We start from the raw sequence: 17,457 nt of genomic DNA, 5'->3' as shown, positions 1-17,457 counted from the left end.
AGCATAAATTCCACTTGTATGTTTATGTGTCTAAGCTTGATACAGTAAACCTGGAAACAGAGTGGAACTTCTAACCTGTGGACATGCAGTTTGTGAAGTACCTTTCGATACATTGGAAGCAAAAGAGCTTCACAGGGTGCTTGGTACTTGCAGAGAATGTTTTAGGGTAGGGAGTGAAGCGAAGTGCAGTTATTAACTGAGAGGCACGGCCCGGGGGGAGCAGGGTTTGACCCATCAGCTGCACCAAACTGGTGCTGCAGGGAGCTGACCTGGTGGGACATGGGCAGGAGCAACCTGGGTTTGGTGTGTGGTGGTTCCTCTTGGTGCAAAACTCATCCCTGTGCCCATTCCCAACCTGGAGCCCTGCTTCCAGGTGATCAGTAAAAGCTGTTAAGTACTCAACTTGTTATGCAGATACATCGGTTTTTACTTTGTCTGTACCTTTGTTGGTCCTTTGCTTTCTGTTACTCATTCAGTTTGGGTGGTGAAAATACACATCCATTCTGTTGTTTTATATTTGTGTTCTTTACCCCCCTAAGCTCAGTAGGGGCTGGGTTGAAGGCACAGATCCCTGGCCTGTAAACGGGAAATCTTGAAATAAAACCAGTTCTGTTAATTTCCTTTTCATATGACATATCATAGAGGTGCTATTCTGAGTCTTTGACAGAACCTATAGCTCGTTTTCGCTGAAATAATGCCCTTTTCAAAAGTATAATTATCTTCAGAATGGGATGGCTTGGAAATAGTAGAAGCTGAATTTCCAACTGACATTATTTTTGTGCCTTAATGTGTTGGGTAATAGTAAGAATGAGCTTAAAATGAAACTGTTAAAGAAACTTGCAAAGGCTGTCACTGTTCCCTGTCAGGCCAAACATTGTACTAATGATAGTAGAGCCTCAGGCAAAACCAGATACGTTACTGTTTGAATTTGGATTGCAGAGTTTTCATTGCTTGTAGCGTGAACGCCATTTGGGTCTTACACCACGATGCCAGCAAAGCTGGGGAGTTACGGAAGTGCTGGATGTCTTCAGACCTGTAACACGGGCTGATCCCTTCAGGAGGAGGGAGGGCAGCACGGCTTGGGCTCTGTGTAGGTTCAGCTGTCATTAAACGTATCTCTGTAGCTGAGCAGGCTCAGAGTGCTCAGTGTTACGTGCTCTTAAATCTGCAGGGTTGAATTCTCAATCCAAATCCTTCTGTAAATCACAGGGGTTTTTCCAGTCTCTCTGCAGAGTTAGCCTGTGTGCCAGCCTGTTGCCTGCAAAACTATGTCTAGGGGCTATGTTGAGGGTCCTGACTATTTGGGGTTTTAGGCTCTGGTTCATCATTATTAAAACAAAGAGTACATCCACACTGGTTAATGGTATGTGAGCCTTGTCTTGGTGGTCAGCTGAATTCAATATGCGTGCTAGGAGCTGGGGCAGTTATGTCTCAGGCAGAGAATATAACGTGCAGAGGTTTGGTGAGGTGCAGCACTGAAAGCAAAAAGGCTTCTGTGAAGACATCTCTGAGAAAGTCTACATTTTGTTTAGCCCCAGACAATGCTGATACTAATTTAACTGTGAATAATGTGTGCTGAGAGCAAGCTTATGTCTAATTCAGAGCAGTGCTGAGTTCCCAGCTGATTGCAAAACGTTAGTGGGACTCCTGGCTTTTGGAGTGGGTTGGAAGTGTGTTGGTGAGTGAATTTGAATGGGCCTTCATGGATAACTAACTGCTTTTGAACAGAGTTGTACAAACAAGATGCTTGAGCAACACCGGGGCTCAGGAACTGTGGTGTTAGTTTGGTGCTTTCTGCTGGAGTATTATCACACACAGTATCACAGTATGTTAGAAATTGGAAGGGACCTCGAAAGATCATCTAGTCCAGTCCCCCTGCCGGAGCAGGAACACCTAGATAATGTTACACAGGAATGCGTCCAGGCGGGTTTTGAATGTCTCCAGGGAAGGAGACTCCACAACCTCCCTGGGCAGCCTGTTCCAGTGTTCCGTCACCCTCACTGAGAAGAAGTTTCTTCTCAAGTTTAAGTGGAACCTCTTGTGTTCCAGTTTGTACCCATTACCCCTTGTCCTATCATTGTTTGCCACTGAGTAGAGCCTGGCTCCGTCCTCGTGACACTCCCCCTTTATATATTTATAGACACTGATAAGGTCACCCCTCAGTCTCCTCTTCTCCAAACTATAGAGACCCAGCTCCCTCAGTCTTTCCTCATAAGGGAGATGCTCCACTCCCTTAATCATCTTAGTTGCCCTGCGCTGGACTCTCTCCAGCAGCTCCCTGTCCTTCTTGAACTGAGGGGCCCAGAACTGGACACAATACTCCAGATGCGGTCTCACCAGGGCAGAGTAGAGGGGAAGGAGGACCTCTCTCGACTGCCTCTTCCTCTGTTTCCTTCTCTGCTTAGCAAGGAGAAAACAAAGCCTCAAAACTTGTTTATTAACGTGTAAGTCCTTGATATGAGAAAAAGTTTTCATTCATTAAGAAAGCATTGAAGCTGCTTTGGCTGTATCCCAGGTTCTTCAGCACTGGTAGCTGTGCCAGCAGTAAATTGTCTGAATGTGATTTGATGCCAGACTAAATAAACATGTAAATATTGTCTCCAGGTTTATATGCACAAACTAGATTGGATTACACTCAGTGCTATCTGAGCTGCAAGTCCTGCCCAAGCACCTCAGCTAAAGAAGTCTTCCTGTATGGTTTAGTTTATGCATCGATTTAGTCACTGATGGGTATGTGGGCTTTGCAGCCACGCTTCCCCTTCATATCCATTGCCACCCTATCGGTGACCCTTTCAGACAGATATTTGTGGCATTTTGGTCACAAAATGATCAAGTGTGTCTGTAAAATGAACCACCTGTGGCCGCAGTGAAACTGGAGTTTGTGGGAGTAATGATGTCAACACAAGTTGAGGTGTACATAGTTCAGGCAAGTACATTCATGGTAAAAGTGCATGAGCCAGTTGGATCAGTTTCTCATTCTCAGTGATGAAAAGAAAGAGCACCGTGTTTAAGGATTGCACTGCCTGTAAATTCCTTGTCTGTGCTCTAATTAAAGCTACTGTCATGTCTTACTTGTGTTATAACATGGTTCAGTTTTGCTTGTGTACCAGATGAAAGCTGTCATGTTCCTATCAAGCATACCATGCTGCATCCCTGTACTTGGCATAACATGGCTATCATTAGCAAGGACCGCTGAGGTTTTTGTGTCGGTTTAGGATGTAGATGTCACTTGGGAGTTAAGGGCATCAAAAGAGTCCTTCTGCATAGTGAAGTCCATCTTGGGAGAATGGGACCCTGAAGTGAATATCCCCTCATCTTGCCCTTGTCTGTGTTGCTGTATCATGGTTTGTTTTACTGGTGAACTAGTGTCAGCTGTGTCTTCTTGTCACCAGTTCCTCATGAGATTTCTAATTATCAGGGTTTACTCCTGACCATCCAATGCAGCTGAAGGCAGTAGCACATTCAGAAGCTGACAGGGAAAGATTGACATAAGTAGATAGCACTGGCAGAAAGCATAGTTTCTTCTAGAAGCAGAACTAAAATACACATGGGATGATGAGGTGTGTGCCAACACCTTGCTCAGAAGGTGCCAGAGAGACTTGACTGGCAGGCTCAGTTCCTTGGTACTCTGTGACCTGGAGCAAGCCCATCAAGTCAGTTTGGTACCTGTGGCTTTTTAATAACAGCTTTTTGTTCCAAGATTCAGGTAGTTTGGAAAACACAGAGAATTCTTCTTTATAATAATATGTGCTTGTTCATTCTTTTATTTTCCAGTTCGTTTTGGAAGTGGATAACTGCTCAGCTGGCAAGGATAACAAGAGGTTGGTGCACACCTGATCTTATAATGCTGTGATTTCCAGCTGCATGTAATTACCGTGTAAGTGCCTGGAAGCCCGGCAGAGCAGGGCTATCAGAGCTGTCCCATCCCACCTGTCTGTATGCTGTGAGGTACTCCTTTGGTTTCTCTATCTGTCATTTCTCAGTTGTAATTATTCTATTCTTTTTTAACTTTGAAGAAAACACATTCATTCCCTGTTGGAACAACACTGGATGTTTGATAGAGTTCTCTGTATGAAGAGATTCTTCTCTATGTAATAACTTTTAATGGAAAATGGAGACCTGAACTTCTGTATTTTCCTGTGACAATTGTAAATCATGCCACTAAGTTTCAATATATTACCATAAGGTGGATACTATCCCCTAATTGATATGGATGTTGTGGGACCAAGAGGTTAAAGTCAGGTTGAAGGTACGGAAAATGGCTGAGCCAGTCTGACAGTTCACTGCTGCCAAAAAGGGGAGGTTTTACTTCTGGCTCCATCATTCCTTACCAGTGTCTTTCTGTCTGATCCCCTTGCTGCTCCTGTTCCACATGCTAACCTCGCAGGAAATGATCTTATTATGTTGGTTACAGCTCTGATGATTCTGTTGAATCAGAGCAGAGGGTGGACTGCAAAGCACCTTATTAACCTCAGGGTTTGTGTTTTGGCTTTCTTTTGTCCCTTACAGTGCTGAGAGCCCAATTTGTAGGAGCCATGGAAGAGTCTTCCCAACCCACCAAACCTGTGGAGAACCCCCACTCTCGCTTTATTATTGGCTCTGTGTCAGAGGATAACTCGGAAGATGAGACAAGCTCCTTGGTGAAACTTGACCTGCTAGAGGAGAAGGAGAGGTCTTTGTCGCCTGTATCTGTGTGCTCAGATTCCCTGTCAGACTTAGGACTTCCCAATGCTCAAGATGGCCTGGCAACCCATATGAGGTATGGATAAAACAGTACCTGGATTCAGTCTTCTTACCCCATCCATTCCAAAGATTCAACTTTATATCCAGGTTTGGCTCCAGTTTTTGTTGTCCCAAAACATCTTCTGGCATTCTATTTCTAAATGACCTCTTGTATGTTTATTTGTATCAAAACCTTCTCTTTTCTGTTGGTTTTAATGAAATAGCTGTGCTTCAATTCCTTGAGCACCTTTCAGACACCTCGGCTATTGAGTGTTGTGGTGGGTTTATGGGCACTGCCTGTCTCTTGTCCTGCTTTTCAGAAAGTTGTCGACTGAGATCTTTACAGGTTTCACTTGTGTGTCTTTCAGGTGGGTCATGTTCCTTGAGAACAAGAATGTTATTTGCTTATTATGTCTTTATGTGGGATTTGCTGTTTTGTATGTAGCCAGAGAATTGGCATCACCCCTGGAGAAGGTCAATGACTCCATATTGCTTTTTGGCTTGGATGGAGAAAGTTTTGTTGATGGTTAAATAAAAGGCTGTCACCCTGCAGGGTGGTGATGAGCCAAGACTTGCCGTGATAGCTGCTGCTGCTTGAGGCTCAGGCTGATGTTGGCCTTCTGGCTGGGAGAAGGGTGATGTTGCTCCTGCTCCTCATTCTTTGTGGCTTAAATGAACTATGAAGTTGGGCTTTTGAGGTCCTGGTGTTAATATTTCTCTGTCAAAAGGCCCCTTTATTTTTACAGTGGTGGTGGTTTGCATACCACTAGTGGGATGTGTCCGTTGGATTTGCTCTGTTACAGAGGAGGTGTCTTGTACTTTTCAGTGTATACAGATGTTTCTTGGTGTCTGGTCAGTATCTTCCATGTCCCCTTCCTTTGTTTCCCACATCCCAGGAGGTCTGGTGGCCAGTGCTGTACTTGAGGCCTTGCCAAGTGCTGGGTAGAGCAAGGAGGTGATGTATGTGGGGAACAGCAGTCCATGAACAATCACACCCTGAATGCTGATAAAGTTATCTTTTACTAGGTGTAGTATTATTTGCACCTATCACCGCTGAATTGCAGCAGCTCATTTCAGGTTACTTTGCCACCTTGTCAAATGCCTTTAGAATTAGATTCTTGATTCCAAAGCATCTTCAGTCATTCCTGATTTGATGGTAAGCTCATAACTGATAAATGACAAAGTGTTGGTTTTGGAATGAATCCTTACCAAAGCTCCACTTCTTGCGTCCTTCCAGTTTAATGCTTTCCATCATCTGAATTCCCACTACCCTGCAGTTGTTTCATGTCTGCTTGTTCTGTTGATGAAAATGGATATGTGACACATCCAAAATGTCATTTTGGATATGTTAAAAAGGCTTCCCAAGACCCAGATTTACCGCAGCACTTGACAGTCCCCTGTTTGCAAACCTTCTTAGCATGGTAAGGAAGGAAATGTATTTCTGAATCCATGCTTTGCTGAGTTGTTCTGGTCCTGCTGATGGATATGTTCAGCCAGCTGGCACTAACATAACAGATGTAAAATCTTAAAGCAAATTTAAAGGGGATTACCTTTCCAAAGGCTGCCAGTTTGGCAGCACAAAAGGTAATTTTACAGCAGGAAAAATTCTAGCCCTGTAACTATATATATTTTAGGAAGAGAAGAAACTGGATGAACACATGATCATTAGTGTGGAAACAGACAGTAGGAGGGCAAGAAACTCAAGCAACCTTTAGGATGCTGCCTGGCATCGGAGAGCTGTAATGCAATAGGTGTGCAACCTTGAGCTCCTCTGTTGCAACTTGCTTACTTTGGCACTCTCTTTGGAGGGTACTTGACTTCTAGTTAAATTGGAGAGAAATGCCAATTCAAATAAAAAAGTTCCATCATTATAGGCTGTTTTTCTAAGATAAAGCAAGATGGCAGTTCCTTTCATGAGGAGATTTCCACATAGTATTTGCAGATGGAGAAACTGAGACAAAGACAAGTTCAGCAACTATCCTGCGGTCACTCCGTGACAGTGAATTAATGGAACACTGGTGTTCTTGCTTCCAACTTCCTTTTGGTAATCACAAAGGTACCCCACTTTCTAAAGTGACCAAGATAAATCTGTGGGGAGTTGTGTGCAGTGTGACCGGTGGATCAAGCAAGGTCGAGGTCCAAGAGAGCATATCCTGTTTGTAGGAGTTGCCAGAAATCTTTCCATTCGGTGGTTAGTTTCACACAGGAGATTTTGGTCAGGTGAAGATACAGACAGGTTGTATTTGAGGTCAGGGGCTTTGCTGCGGAGTCCTACTTGGGGAACAAGTATGTCTAAAAGCCAGAATTTAATCAGATGAAAAAGAGGTTGTGAGTTGCCTGTAGCAACAGGCATTGCCACTTCTTTATTGCTCTTGGAAGTGACATTGTGTTGCCAGTTCATGAAGCATAGGTGCTTCAGTAGACTGCTTGGTGTGTGTTCAGTACCTGAGCTTTGCCGGTCTGAGCTGCTGGGAGCCTCCTGTGACGTCTAATCAATCAATCCTGATCCAGCTCAGGATGCTCTGTGTGCCAACTCCTGTTTCTTCATTTGAGCATGCAGAGTGTGTGTGCGCTGTGGTGTTCCATCACCTCCTTATCGATCTTGTTAGGTGTTTATGCTCTTGCTGGGTCAGGTTGTACAAACCAGGCTTCCATCCTGAGAGGGGTCTGTGGACAGCTTTGAGCCAGTTGGCTGCTGCTATAAAGGATTGAGAAAGCCACACTGATAATGAACTTCAAATTGGTGGTGTGGAGCTGTAGCACTCAACAGAGGTTGTGTGTTGGAAGAATAACCACGGGGACTAAAATGTTCTGATTCTTTGTTGCTTGATTTAGAGTTATGTAGTAATAAAAATCATGTAAATGCCCTTCTCTCTGTGTTAGTTACAGCAACTACCATTGAAAACAAGTGTCCTTGAAGAAAATACTCTACTGATGTGCAGTTCCCATCAACAAAATTTACTCTTACTGCATTTTTGTGGAATCAGGGAGTGGTTTGTGTTGGAAGGGACCTGAAAGCTCATCCAGTTCCACCCCCCTGCTATGGGCAGGGACACCCTCCACTGACCAGGTTGCTCCTGTACATAATAAACCCAGCATACAATTGTTTCTTGTTCCTTCTGCTTCCAGACAAAATAATTGTGTTGTCTAAGTTCAGAAGTTTCCACCAGCACTTACAGCTGAAGGCAGTAGTTTTGTTGGCATCCAGTTGTTGCTCATCGTGTCGTGAGCTGTTAGCCAGTTGCTCTGCTCCATCCTGGGATTTCAGTGGTAGATTAAAACCCTTCTCTCTAAATACCACTTGGAAAGTCTTTGGGTCTGTTTGTTTTGTAATAAATTGTTCTTGACTATTACTAAAATTAAATCCCAGCTTCAAAGGTAGTATCTTGTATCAAATTCTTGTTTAAAATAGACTGAAATCCTGCACGCCTGCTGGTATTTATACATGAGGGCTCTGGTTTCATAAGCAACGGGTATAGAGCACCTGACAGGCCAGTTCACAGTAACTGGAAGCCAAATTTTAGGAAGTAGTTTGTCTGTTACTTCTGATATTAAGCCCAAAGAGGCTTCAGCCTTTAACATCTCGTACTGTTTGGACTTCTCAGTAAACAGTCTCAGTAAATTACTGAGGTGCTTAAGAAGAACTAATTGGCTATTTAAGTAATTTTTGAAGAATGCCTCAATTCTAGTGTGGACAGTGGTGTGTTGAGTGTGCCCAGCCTGGCCCTGGGACACTGCTTAGAAACCAGTCCCTGCTTAGAAACCAGTTGTAGAGTGAGTGCACAGAATACTGAAGGAAAGAAAGGATCCTTTTGAGCTGGTTCTGAATTAAGATCAATCCCTTTCCAGTCAACTGTTTGTGGTCAGGAGAAGATTACACTTTAGAGCATTGATCTGGTAGAAATGGTCTTGTAAGAAAGTGGTGCTGTGATAGTATGCACAAATGTGTGATAGAAATGCAGGCACACTTCAGTATCTGCAGGGCTGATGCTGTCACTGCTGCATCCAAGATTACTCCGGCTGCACCAGAAGGGATTTCTGCTTTGCTGAACTGAATCCTTCCCGTTCCACAGCCACTGCTGGCGTTGAAGGCTCCTCCTCCTCCTCTGGCTCTGCTGTCCATGCTCTTGGTTGCCATGATGCTGCTGAAGTTTTAGCGCAGGGGTTGGCATCTCAGGGACCAGGAGGCCAATAAATAAACTGGAATTCCATGCTGCTTGCTGAGATGTTTTCCTTTGCTGTGATCAACTGCTGTTGCCTCAGCAGGTAGGGCAGAGTGATACTGCTGTGTGTTTCTGCAAGTTACTGAAATAGAGCTGTGCATCCCCAAGGAACCCCTGCCAGACCAAAGGTTTTGATTCCATTTTGTTCCCCCTTCTGACAACGAGGGACGTTGTGATGTATGTTTAGAATTTCATCCACCAGGAGAGAAAGGTTGAATTCCCTCCTGTATCTGCTGGAAAAGAGGGAACTTGTCAGGTGTGTTGGATTCTGAACTGCTCTCAGTTACACCGACCACCTCTTGAAAGCTACTCTGTTTAGTGAACACATACGCTTTAAAGAACTTTTCTTCTGCATACTTCTCAACAGTGACAGTTTTATAGTGCTGTAAGAGGTATTTTACTCCCTTTGACTCAGTTAATGTGGGAAACATCATCTCAAAACTCAGTAATTTGTAGGGAGGTATTGCAGAGATTTGTGGGCTGAGGTACCACAGCGGTGACAGCAGCTCTGACTTGCTTACTTATCTGATATTTATAATTGGAAAGATGAGGAGGTTCTGTTTTGCCCCTATCAGAATACTCTGTATCAACAGCTGTGTAGTTTGGGAACCAAAATACTGCCTTAGGCTAAAGACCTGCCCTGAGGCTGCTCAAAACCTGCACTAGCAGGGAAGTGGAGCTGTTTAGCCAGGAGTAGGGAGAAGGCTGAGCTTGTTTTTTTGTGGTGCATCCTTGATTTAATTTCCTGAAATCCTTGTGCTCAATCCTTTGTCAGAGTTGGGTTGAGTTTTGTTGTCCTTGATTTATAGGTTGAAGCACTGATACCCATCAGGGTCTGCATTCAAGCCAGCTGCTCTGTCTCTTTAAAATCACGGGTGAACGCTGTCTCTGAATAGGTCCAGTTTGCTGCCTCCCAGTGCCTATTGCCCGAGACAGAGTGAGCCATTTAGTCCAGCTCTGGAATTCTGCATTCCTTACCACACTGTGCCTGTCCTTGCTCTTTCTCCCTGCCTTTCTGTGAAATCGATTGGAAGGGCAGATCTAAAACAGGAGCAGATCTTGTGGATGCTCCAGCTGGCTCGAGCCTTACCGCCCAGATCAGATATATGTTCACATCAGAGCTTACATATTTGCGAAACGGAAAGCCCAAACTGATGGTGCTGCTGCCATCTCCCCACATCCTTTGCAGGCCAAATCCAGAGGGGGAAAAAATAGTCCATTCTCAGGGTGTGTGTGTGTGCTGCAGCCTCCTGAAGGCTGCCTTTCAAACAAGGCAGCTGATGCATCACTGCCTTTGGAACAAACCGCTACGTCACTGATGGCACTTGGCATGTTGCAGTGCTGGGATCAATGCAGGCTCCTGGCTGCGATGTGCGTCAGGTATGTGGCTCTGATAGATGCTTTTTGTCTTGGAGGCTAGAACAGGAGAGAGCTGCACAGGCTTCCCCTTTGTCTGCCAGCAGGCCTAGGGACTGAAGAGGGGGATGGTTTTCATATTCTATTTGCTTTTTGAGCTCTGAGTAGTGTTACGTTTAGGAAATGAGGTTTGTAGGGAGTGTGCATGTTCCATGGTAAGTATTGTATGAGAACAACATCCTGGGGTAGCATATTTGTGCAGGGATGTTGCAGCAAATCGTGGCTGTTGATTTCCCAGCAGTGAATTCAGCTGAGAGGAGGTAGGATGAATGGCTTTGAGCAGTGCTGAAGCTGCTCCTGTAACGTCAAGCTGTGTGTGTACGTGTGGGATTTGTTTCCTTGCAGCTACAATGCTCAGACACTGTTTGGGTTTGGGGCTGTGGGTGTGGCTTTTGGAGCAGGTATTTGGGAAACTGCTTTTGTGAAGCCTGAAAAATAACCTTTCAGTTGTACTGTGTACAAATTTTAACCAAATCAGGATCAGAACCAGAGGAAATGTAACAGAGCTGTAGATCATGCAAGTGTTTTGTTTTGAAAATGATGGAATATAACATTTACTGCTTGCATCCGTGGCAGTGTTCAAGGCCAGGTTGGATGGGGCTTGGAGCAACCTGTACTAGTGGAAGGTGTCCCTGCCTATGGCAGGGGTTGGAACTGGATTCTATGAGCATCGGTTGGGTTTTGCTGGTCTCATGTGATGGGAACCAGAAGAGAAGGTGACACAGATTTTCTCAAGCAGAGTCTGTAGGTTCATGATTCTCAGTCCTTATGATGGCTTCTTTGGACCCGATGGAATGGTGGGTTTGTGGTGGCCTCCCTGCAGAGGTGAAGGGAAGTGGGAGCCTGGAGAACCGGGGAGAGCAGAGTGTCATGGCTCCATCTGTGCCTGCTGGGTGTGGGAGCAGGGTCTGCAGCACCCCTGGGTGAGTGCTGTGGCCAGAGGCCCCTCAAGGTGGAGCCAGTGCTGATTTTTCTTGCATACTGCTGTTTTAAAAGGAGTTAAATGGGAAAGTTGGATAGTTTGAGCAGTTCTTCAAGTAGAAACAAAGGCGGAGAGGTGAGAGAGCCATTTAGTTATTAGGTAGATATATAACGTTGGGGTTTTCTGTTTCTTCTTTCCCTGTGTCTTGTCTCTGGTGATTTCTCTCCGCTCTCACTACCACAGTGTGTCGCTGTCCCCTTTACCCTTCTGCTGACAAAGCTTGAGGAAACTGGATCTGCGGAGGGTTGTTTTGCTTACACTTTATCGGGCACATGCTGGTCGTTGCTGATTTTGTCTGCTGTCCTTAGCTCCCTGTCCCCTGTAGTGACCTTACCTTGCCCTCAGGGTTCCATGCTGTCATCATGTGAATGTGACACTTTTCCTCCTTGTTCCTTTTTTTAAGCGATCCTCTCCTGGGTGATGCACACATGTTCCAAGAGTGTGTGCTATGGAATAAAAGTTGTGCTGCCTGCAGATGGCCCTCCACTGGAACAGAGAAATGTGGCCCGGTTGCTGTGTCTAGTTCCAGGCCAGGTTTGCTCCTCGCTGTACTGCTATAGTCATCGTCCTTATCCTGGCCCTACCCCCAAACTTGTAGTTTATGTATTCACATGGGCTCAGTGCTGAGCAAACTTTATTCCTTTCTCCAATGATGTTATTGAACCTTGGAACCCTTTATTTTGATAGCACTTGGAGGAATCTCGTTTCCATTTTAGAGGTGGAGACACAGAGGCACAGAAGCTGTGACTTGTCCGGGTCTCCCAGCTTCCAAGCTGGTGCCCAGCGTGTTCTGTTGTCTCTTGGCTGGATCACTACTGTGCCCTGTGTACCTGTGCAAACTGTGCCTCTGACTTTCTTCTTGGCACCTCTGGAATTGCTTTCCTTGCCACCTCCCCACCCCTCCTGGAAATGCGCTATTAAATCCTACGTGTGGCTTGAATTCTTTGGGCAGACCAGCCCCTGTGCTGCTCCTTTGCTGTCTGCAGTGAGGTGCCTGCTCCCATCTAGGCATGTCGGTTTCTCTGGATGCTGAGGGAGCACATGGGGACAACCCTGCCGTCTCCACTTCCTTGCATGACCTCTGCTGTGGGGAGCAGGAGCTGGGGCTCACCGCTGCCTGCGGGAGCCGCCGCACATCACCCGGGCTGCAGCAGCGGTGCTGGGCGTTAAGCCTGGTTGCGTAACCTGTAGCTCATTTTCTCTCTTTCCTGATTAGCTGCTTTCCTCTGAATGCAGAAGGGGGAAGCTGCTCCCTGCACTGTGCGTGCTGCGTCACAGGAGAGCGGCTCACACACAGAGAGGGGTGGTGGAAAGCAAGGGACAAAGGTTAAAAGAGCGAAGCAATCTGGGAAGCGCCGCGGCTTGAAGGAGAACTGCACCGAGTGCAAGAGGCTGTTTGCAGCTTTCTCCTGCAGGGGTTTGAGCTGCAGGGCTCTCAGAATCAAATAGCAGCAGCAGCACTAGAGGAGTCGTAAGCGAGTCTCAGATCTGTTCATTCCCTCACTGAGACAGCATGGAGGATTCTGCAGAGCAGAGTCAGGAGATGAGGTATCACATGCTGCAAAGGTAAGAGTTACGGATGTGAGTGTCTCCTCGGTGCAGCATAAGGATACACAAAAAGTGGGAATGCCACTCCAGACTGGGAATGCATACTGCTGTTTTTCCATGTTCATTTCATCCTTTGAAACCTTGCCAGTTACCTTGAGGTATCTGTGCATGCAGTCTCCAAGCAGGATGCTAGAATACGTTTTAGTGGGGGAATCAGTGTTAAAAGAGTTGGAGATTCTGCATGACTTCCTGCTCTGTCAGCTCTGAAGGATAGGTGGGTCTTTTGGAAGGTCTTGCCTAACAAAACACAGCATCTGTGAGCTGGTGATTAGGAGGGATGGCTCAACTCAGCATTTATTCTGTTTTGTTTAGAGCTCAGTGTTCTTTTTGCTGCGCTGCCCAACTTCTGCCTCATCTTACCCTGCAGAAAAAGAATCGCCTCTCCTGTTTTGACACAATGTGCAGCCAGTGGTTATTGGTAAATACAGCTAATGTTCTTGATATGTTTGCTGCCACAAACGAAACTGAACTCTACTTGCTCATGGACAAGTGCTTGTGCATTATTTTGGATGACGAACCTCTGGTTCTTTTGACATTTGAGCTGGAGCAGTATCTTTGTGTGTATAGTAGAAATTACTACAGGCAGGATGGTTCCTATTCATGTGTGTTCACACATTCTGACCCCAGGATGTTGATCTCTTATTCCTGTTTTTGGTGTGACTGCCCTCAATAAATCTGCAGTGAATAAACCTTTCTCACTGGACTGTGCTCCTTGACATAGAGTCTGACCCTCTTTAAACACACAAATTTAGTAGAAATTCAACCTTAACTGCACCTTTCCTCTTTTTCTTGCCTGTTAGCTCCTCTCCTTGAATTCCTGAACTTATTACAGCAGTCTGTGAACTCTTGCTGATAGCGACAAGTTTTAAGTTCATTGATGGTGTTTATCTCTGAAAGTGCAGTTAAGAAGAAGGGAAAGTAACACAGGGGAGAAGCTTTGCGCACCTCACTTGGTCTGTGCCTTTCTCTTTGTATCAGCCTAGCAGGTTACTGGACTGGGTGTGCAGCCAGTTGAATATCCCAGGCTCGCATCTGTTTTTGTAGCGTGCTTTAAAATCACCCCACTGATCTTGTTTCCCTGTTACCTTCTCCACTCTTGGCTTCAGGGATCGCTTCAAGGCCGCTTTCACTCTGCATAAAACAGGTTTTCACTTATACCAAGACTCAACTTGAAGTCGGGCATGGCCGTTTGTCATGGGAGAGAAAGACTGATGTGTCTGAGCTTCAAGGGCTGCTTTCTTGTTGTTCTGGAAAACCTTAAAAACAAAATCAGGGTTTGCCACAGTAGAAGGGAGGAACCTGCTTCGTCCTGTATGGGATAGATTGGCATGTCTTTATGGTCAGATCTGAGCATTCATCTTGCCTTACCTGAAAATGGCACCTTTCCTTCTCATACAGTTCATGGTTGGTTATACCAGATTTGGCACATAGCTTTTTGAGTAGGTTGTTCTAGATGACATGGGTCCAGATCTTCCTTGTTAATGCAAGGTGTAGGCTGTTTTAGCACTGTGATTGCTCAGAGGAAACATGCGTAAGAGAAGAATCTGGAGTTAACCGGACATTTGCTACTGTTTGACCAAGGCTTCTTTCATCAGCAGATTTCTCAGTCAAAACACACGTTACTGCTGCAGAGTTAAGGAGGGTCTGCATTCCAGATGGGTAAATCTTCATAGGCTGTAACGTATTTATGGGGAAAAGTGAGGGGCACTCTGCCTGTTTCCTCTTAGGCTGTCACAAAACACCTGTAACAGCAGCTCATTGCAGCTGGGTTGCTCCAAACCTCATGTGGGGCAGTGATCCCCACAGTTACAGCTCTCAGCTACCTGACCTCGGTGGCTGTGCTTATGAAGGGAGATCTCTAGATGCTGCATGTGTCCTTGTTTGGTTTTTGCATCATGCCCTCCTTGTGGTGTTGCTCAATGGTAGCAGCTCTCCAGCAGCTGATCAGGGCAGAGGTTCCTGATGGGTTTCCCGTGGCCCAGGGGCAGCCAGCAGGGCCTGCCTGGCTCCTGGGGACTGATGCTGCAGTGGCACCACTCCTCTAATAGCGCTGACCCCCTTGGTTGCTGTTGGGTCTTCCCAAAGCACTGAGTTGTTTAAATACCTTCGCACTGTTCATCCCTCCTTCCTAACCAGTCATCCCTGTAAAAGCTGAGGACCAGGTCCTGGTGGCCTGGAGGCAAGGAGTGATCTGCTTCTCTGCCTGGGGAATATGGTCAGGGGGAACTTTACAATGATCTGTGTACATCTGCGCTGCCAAGTTGCCTTTTTCTGTCTCCCACAATTTCCCTAGGCCCAGCATGTCTGGTTTACACCTTGTGAAGCAAGGCCGGGACAGGAAGAAAGTTGATGTGCAGCGGGATTTCACTGTGGCTTCTCCAGCAGAATTTGTTACTCGGTTCGGAGGGAATAAGGTTATTGAAAAGGTAAATTATTGACCTCTTTAGCACATTGCGTTGTGTTCCCTTCCCTTGAGCTAGGGTGTCTCTCAAGAAGGTATCACCAATGGACAGCCAAGCTTAATATTCCTGAACTTGAAAGTTGTGCTTGTGCCTGTAACCTTTGTGTTCCCATTTCATTTTCTGTGTGATGAATAAACATCCCATTGTTTTAGCTTAGTGTGACGGGGGAAAAATTGAGTGAGGGGTTGAGCATTTCTGCAGCTACAGAAGGATTTATGGAGAGCTGTAACAAAAGTAGACTGGAAAAACACTGACGAATGTATTTAGAAATATCATTTAATGGATGAGGTCTCTTCTTATCAGGTATTGGAAGTTTTAGGTACATGTTAGACCTATTTTCCTGTGTCCTTCTGCTCTTTAATCCAAATGAGACATAATACATTAAAGTCTTTAAGGTCAAGCAAGAACCCCTTTCTAACTTGACTGATGGGTCATTAAATGTTCTTGCTGAATTGAATGCTGCCCAAGGAAACTGCACAGACCCAGAACTGGACCCAGAGTCTGCAGAGAACCGTTTTCATTATCATTTGGTGGTGTTTAGACTCTGTTTCATCCCTGCTTCTAACGTGCTCAGGTGCTGATAGCAAATAATGGCATTGCAGCGGTGAAGTGCATGAGGTCCATCCGCCGGTGGTCCTACGAGATGTTTCGAAATGAGCGGGCCATCAGATTTGTTGTTATGGTGACTCCTGAGGATCTGAAAGCAAACGCAGGTGAGTTCTGAAGACCACTGAAGGTGCAGCACCCTCTCCTAGCACAGACCTCTGTGCCCCCAAGAAGTTCAGTGTTTGTCCGTGCATCACGTCCCATTCTGGCAAGTAACTGATCCTTCTGGGAGGAGGTGGAGTACTTCCATCCGTTCCATTTAGGGAATTTTAGAACAAGTCCCGTTTATTAGATTTGCAACCTAAAAGAGCCCTTCTTTGTGTTTGCAGAGTATATTAAAATGGCAGATCACTACGTCCCAGTTCCAGGAGGACCAAACAATAACAACTATGCAAATGTGGAACTCATTCTTGATATTGCGAAGCGGATTCCAGTGCAGGTGAGAAGGGTCAAAAGTACTTCTCAAAACAGGAGCTAACATACTAAGCAGTCTTCTCTCTGGGGAGAAAGGTCAAAGAAATTGAAATCACAGGTCTATGCTAGCACCAAAGGGCACAATGCTTGTTACAGTGCAGTGGATTTCCCAGCATGAATACCTGCAGGAGGTGGAAGGTTCCCTTCAGCCCTTTGCTTCCTTGCACTTAGTTGCTCTTCGACAGCTTCCTGCAGCAGCCTTCTTTGACTTGTCTACAAGATGCAAGGCAGTAGCCCTTTAAACTGAACTTACCGTGTAGTTCAGGGGACTGGTTTGGCTTCTGAATGTTATGAGGTTGTTTCCAGTGGGGAAAAGAAAGATGTTAAGTATCTGCATGCTTCCTGTTTCCACTTGTTCTTCTAAAACAAAGAGTAAATTATGCTATTTTCTTCTGCAGGCTGTGTGGGCTGGCTGGGGACATGCATCTGAGAACCCTAAACTACCAGAGCTTCTCCACAAAAATGGGATTGCTTTCATGGGTGAGGATATACTCTTCTGATCTAATGTCTGGTCCCTATTTTAAGACGGAGAAGTTTAGGGGGAGAAAATCCTGAGTCTAAAAGAGAGCCATGACGGATGGTTTACAAGTGCAAGGTGAATGATACGTTCTTTACAGTAGTCAGAGCAACACACTGTGCTGTCTAATGGTGTACTCTGTTACCAGTCACTGAGGCTAATGAAAACGGATGAGGTTTGGACGTATGCTGGGAATTAGTTCTTGTATGGGAGAATTGGCAAGTTCTCCAACACACCTTTGACTATTGTGGATACAAAATCACAAAAGATTCCTGTTAAAGCAGGTTGTTTCACAAGCTGAATGTCCCTATTGTCATTTTGAAGAGGGTGTTTGTAGTCAGGGTTTCTGGAAAGAGTGGAGTTTTCCATGGACAGTCCATGAAGTCTGTGATCTGGTTAGCAGTGTAGTTAACTAAGTGCTGGAGATGTTTGGTGCAGTAAGCCTCA

At 45.5% G+C, this 17,457-nt stretch overlaps 1 protein-coding gene across 3 annotated transcripts in view; it reads left to right on the top strand.

The window, feature by feature from the left end:
- Nucleotides 1-17,457, top strand: part of ACACA (acetyl-CoA carboxylase alpha) — a 112,882-nt gene that overhangs the window by 2,787 nt on the left and 92,638 nt on the right. Inside the window, exons 1-7 of one of the 3 annotated variants that reach the window (XM_057399512.1) lie at nt 269-373; nt 3,775-3,821; nt 4,510-4,759; nt 15,245-15,377; nt 15,988-16,126; nt 16,349-16,458; nt 16,892-16,973. In XM_057399512.1, coding sequence (XP_057255495.1) covers nt 4,536-4,759; nt 15,245-15,377; nt 15,988-16,126; nt 16,349-16,458; nt 16,892-16,973 — 688 coding nt within the window. In that variant the 5' untranslated portion in view covers nt 269-373; nt 3,775-3,821; nt 4,510-4,535. Of the gene's footprint in view, nt 1-268; nt 374-3,774; nt 3,822-4,509; nt 4,760-12,721; nt 12,910-15,244; nt 15,378-15,987; nt 16,127-16,348; nt 16,459-16,891; nt 16,974-17,457 lie in introns of those variants that run through there. The other 2 variants (XM_057399510.1, XM_057399511.1) reach the window with 2 other exon arrangements.

The sequence above is a fragment of the Pezoporus wallicus genome, unplaced genomic scaffold (genome assembly GCF_028554395.1).
Source record: "Pezoporus wallicus isolate ANWC-B61680 ecotype Strahan unplaced genomic scaffold, APGP_CSIRO_Pwel_v1 contig_8143, whole genome shotgun sequence".
Classification (NCBI taxonomy): Eukaryota; Metazoa; Chordata; class Aves; order Psittaciformes; family Psittacidae; genus Pezoporus; species Pezoporus wallicus.
Note: the sequence above shows the minus strand (reverse complement) of the source record. Positions and strands in the feature narration are given on the sequence as shown.